The 3,805-nt window shown below is 47.6% G+C and overlaps 1 protein-coding gene across 1 annotated transcript in view; it reads left to right on the top strand.

Moving 5' to 3' along the window:
- The window catches only part of CRYBB1 (crystallin beta B1), a 13,431-nt gene that overhangs the window by 5,729 nt on the left and 3,897 nt on the right, over positions 1 to 3,805 (top strand). Inside the window, exon 4 of the mRNA XM_032395104.1 lies at positions 2,436 to 2,568. Coding sequence (XP_032250995.1) covers positions 2,436 to 2,568 — 133 coding nt within the window. The remainder of the gene's footprint in view (positions 1 to 2,435; positions 2,569 to 3,805) is intronic.

Below are 3,805 nucleotides of genomic sequence, written 5' to 3'. Positions count from 1 at the left end.
TTTGTATCTTTGGGGTAAATACCCAGTAGTGCAATTGCTGGATCATATGGTAGCTCTATTTTCATACAGTTCCTCATTCTTATAACAGGTCCTCGCTGGGTGTTATGACTCCCAGAGTTATGACAGGGGAAGTTTTGGGGGAGGTGGGCAGGGTGGCAAGACCACATCAGTATCTGTCCTTCTGTAAGCTCGGACCTCCAGCAGCTTTCCTCCCTTTTTTTTTTTTTTAAAGATTTTATTTATTTATTTGAGAGAAAGAGAGAGAGACAGAGAAACAGCATGAGAGGGGAGAGGGTCAGAGGGAGAAGCAGGCTCCCTGCTGAGCCGGGAGCCCGATGCGGGACTCGATCCCAGGACTCCGGAATCATGACCTGAGCCGAAGGCAGTTGCTTAACCAACTGAGCCACCCAGGCGCCCTTTCCTCCCTTTTTAACCATCAAAGACAGTATTCATTGTGCTTTCTCTGTGCAGGACTTGCTCTGCGCATGCCTTTTTAGATCCTCATAACCTGACAAGGTAGATGTAATCTTTCCTCTCTTCTCCTGAGGCTGAATGAGCTTGAGGTTCTTGCCTGAAGTCACTCAGCAAATAACTGATGAGCTGAGATTAGAACTTAGGTCTGTCTGTTTTCAGAGTCAGTTCTTTTAACTTCTACCTGGCACCATTTTCCAGGGCTCCCTTCCCATCCACCCATCCATCCATCCATCCATCCACTTACCATTCATTTAGCCATCTGTCTATACATCATTGTATCCATCCATCCATCCATTTTCCATTTATTCATCCATCTGCTTACCCCTCTCCCTCCTTCCCTCTATCCATCAATACATCCATCCATCCACCCAGCCATCTGTTCTTTTACCCATCTATCTACCAACCTATCCACCCACCTATCCATCCATTCATCTACCCATCCACTCAACTATTACTCCATTCATCCATCCATCCATCCATCCATCCATCCATCCTTTTCTTATCTACTCCAGATCAAGCAGGGCTGAGGCAGATTCGCCTCTATTCTAGGAGCACATCTCCATCTTCAAGTCTGTCACTCCAGGGTGAGTTGGCTCATTCCTCAGACAAGGACCTTAGGCTCCTGGGACTCATCATGTTTCAGTCCATGGTGGTAGCTAATCCCCCACCTGCCCCCCATTTCCTTCTGGGTTGAGGAAGATCCCAGAGAGATGATACTGATGTCAGTTTCCCTCTTGTTCCCTGAGAACTCCTGAACCCATATAGAGCAAAGATCAAGGGGTCCCTTCACTTCAAACTTCTCATGAACCTACCCCAGAACCACGAGGGTCCCTTTAACACAAGTTCACTTCCCATCCTTAATCAGGCTGCACTGGGAAAACCAGGAAAAGCCCCATTTGACTTCAAACTTGTAATCAGTTCTCCTAGAGGACTGACCAGCTTCAAATGCAGCCACATTTAATTCTCAGAAGTATCTGAGAGGCAGTTCCCTCCCACTGCCCCATAGCAACTACCACGTGTGTTCCGTATTCCAGGCCAGTCCTTATCAAACCTATGATTCAACCACCTGTATCAATTTTCCCCTTACCCCTGTATTTCCAGGACTATTATTTATTTAATATATTTCATTTTAAATGACCCTTTTGAACACAGGTAAGTATATCTTTAAAGAACCTTTACATCACTTGCACAAAGAGAAAGCCAGCATCACTTGCTCTAAGTGAGAGGTACCCATAAAAAATGAACACAATGAACACAAAACAGTGCTATTATACCTTAGCCTGCTCAAGGCCCTGGGCGGACGGCTGTTCTTGCCTGGTTCCAGAAAGAGAGGCTAGCGAGTGTTGAAGGTCCATTAGCATCCAACAGAGACTTTCTCCTAGCTGTAATCAGGTTTAAAATAAAATATCTTCTTATGTCTATTTTACTCCAGGTTCTTGTAGTACTTAAATGATGTGAATCCCACAACTGGGGAAACATTTTGCTCACATAATGACACTGTCTCATTTAATCCTCCACCAACTTCAAGAAAATAGGCATATTATTTTTTGTTTTTAGATTTTATTTATTTACTTGACAGAGAGAGAGACACAGCGAGACAGGGAACACAAGCAGGAGGAGTGGGAGAGGGAGAAGCAGGCCCCCCGCCGAGCAGGGAGCCCGACGTGGGGCTCCATCCCAGGACCCTGGGATCACGACCCAAGCCAAAGGCAGACGCTTAACGACTGAGCCACTCAGGCGCCCTGAAAATAGGCATATTAGATGAAGCAACCAAGCCTCAGAGAGGTAGAGCCACTTGCCCATGGTCACATAGCCAGTAAATAACATAGCCTAGCATCCAACCCACTGGCCTCAGGGCTGCCTTGCAAGGGTATGCGGAGGGCTTCTGCTGATGGTTTCTCTCCTTCTTGTCTTTGCTCCTCCCGGCCCTCTGTCATTCTGTCCATCGCTCTTACATCCAGCTGGGTCGCCTTTGAGCAGTCCAACTTCCGGGGGGAGATGTTCGTCCTGGAGAAGGGCGAGTACCCACGCTGGGACACGTGGTCGAGCAGCTACCGCAGCGACAGGCTCATGTCCTTCCGGCCTATCAAGATGGTGAGTGGTTCCTAAGCCGGTCCTGGGGGATCAGTGGGGAGGGCAGGAGGCAGGGGTCAGGTGTGATGGCAGGCAAGAGAATGGGGGCAGAGCCGGGGAAAGAAGGAGGAATGGCAGGCAGGGAGGCGTGATGACCAAGGGCACTGGGCTCTGGTGCTTATCGATTCTTCAGATGTCCCTGGCACCCAGCCCCTGCTAGGAGCCCTGGACAAATGACAAACATGAACCCTGGTTTTTTCCCTTCCCTGCTGCTTTTGAGACTCAGTATCCCAGCTGTCAGAGCTAGAAACTTCAGTGTCTTCCTTGCTTCTGTTTGTGGAATGTTTCTGATTCCTGACTGCACATTAGACCCTCCTAAGAGGCTTTGAAAATCCCAGTGCTCATCCAACACATCAAACGTGCAGGTTCAAGCTTGTGTGGGAGCTGGGAAGATGGATGTTGTAAAAAGGCACCTTGAACTTCATGATGATAAGACTGAATGAGCTCCTTTATAATATTTAACTGAGTTAAATAGTATAACTTAAAGAAGACTCAAAGCCAAGATCAGTGGATCAGTGGTGTTATCCCCAAGAAGTTCAGTTTTTCCAGAATTGTGTTGATTACGACTCATGAACCAGCCATGTCTTGACTCACCAGTGTTGATTTCCAGTGGTAACCAACTTTTGCCTCCATGATGGGAATTTTCTTTTTTTTTTTTTTTGAAGCTTTTATTTATTCATTTTGAGAGAGCAAGTGAGAGAGAGAGAGAGAGAGAGAGAGCACAAGCCAAGGGGAGGAGCAGAGGGAGAGGGAGACTCCCCACCAAGCAGGGAGCTCGATACGGGGCTCGATCCCAGGACCCCAGGATCATGACCCGAGCCAAAGGCAGACACTTAACTGACTGAGCCACCTACGCGCCCCCATGATAGGAATTTTCATGAAGAACATTCATGAATGTCCATGATGCCAACTGTTTGGCATCACCAAACTTATCTTAATGGATTGTTCAACCACATCATTCCCAGTGTATTCTCAGAATTTGGGCCTCAGTTATCAGGCTATAACGAACCCTTTGTAAGAATTCATAGATTCATCTTGGGGTGCCTGGGTGGCTCAGTCAGTTAAGCATCCAACTGTTGATTTCGGCTCAAGTCATAATCTCAGAGTCATGAAATCGAGCCCCACATCTGGCTCCACGCTGGGTGTGGAATCTGCTTAAGATTCTCTCTCTCTCTCCCTCTGCCCCCCCCCCCCCCCC

Source organism: Phoca vitulina, unplaced genomic scaffold (assembly GCF_004348235.1).
Source record: "Phoca vitulina isolate PV1807 unplaced genomic scaffold, GSC_HSeal_1.0 scaffold82, whole genome shotgun sequence".
Taxonomy (NCBI): Eukaryota; Metazoa; Chordata; class Mammalia; order Carnivora; family Phocidae; genus Phoca; species Phoca vitulina.
The sequence above is the reverse complement of the archived record's forward strand: the minus strand, read 5'-3'. Positions and strand labels throughout refer to the sequence as shown.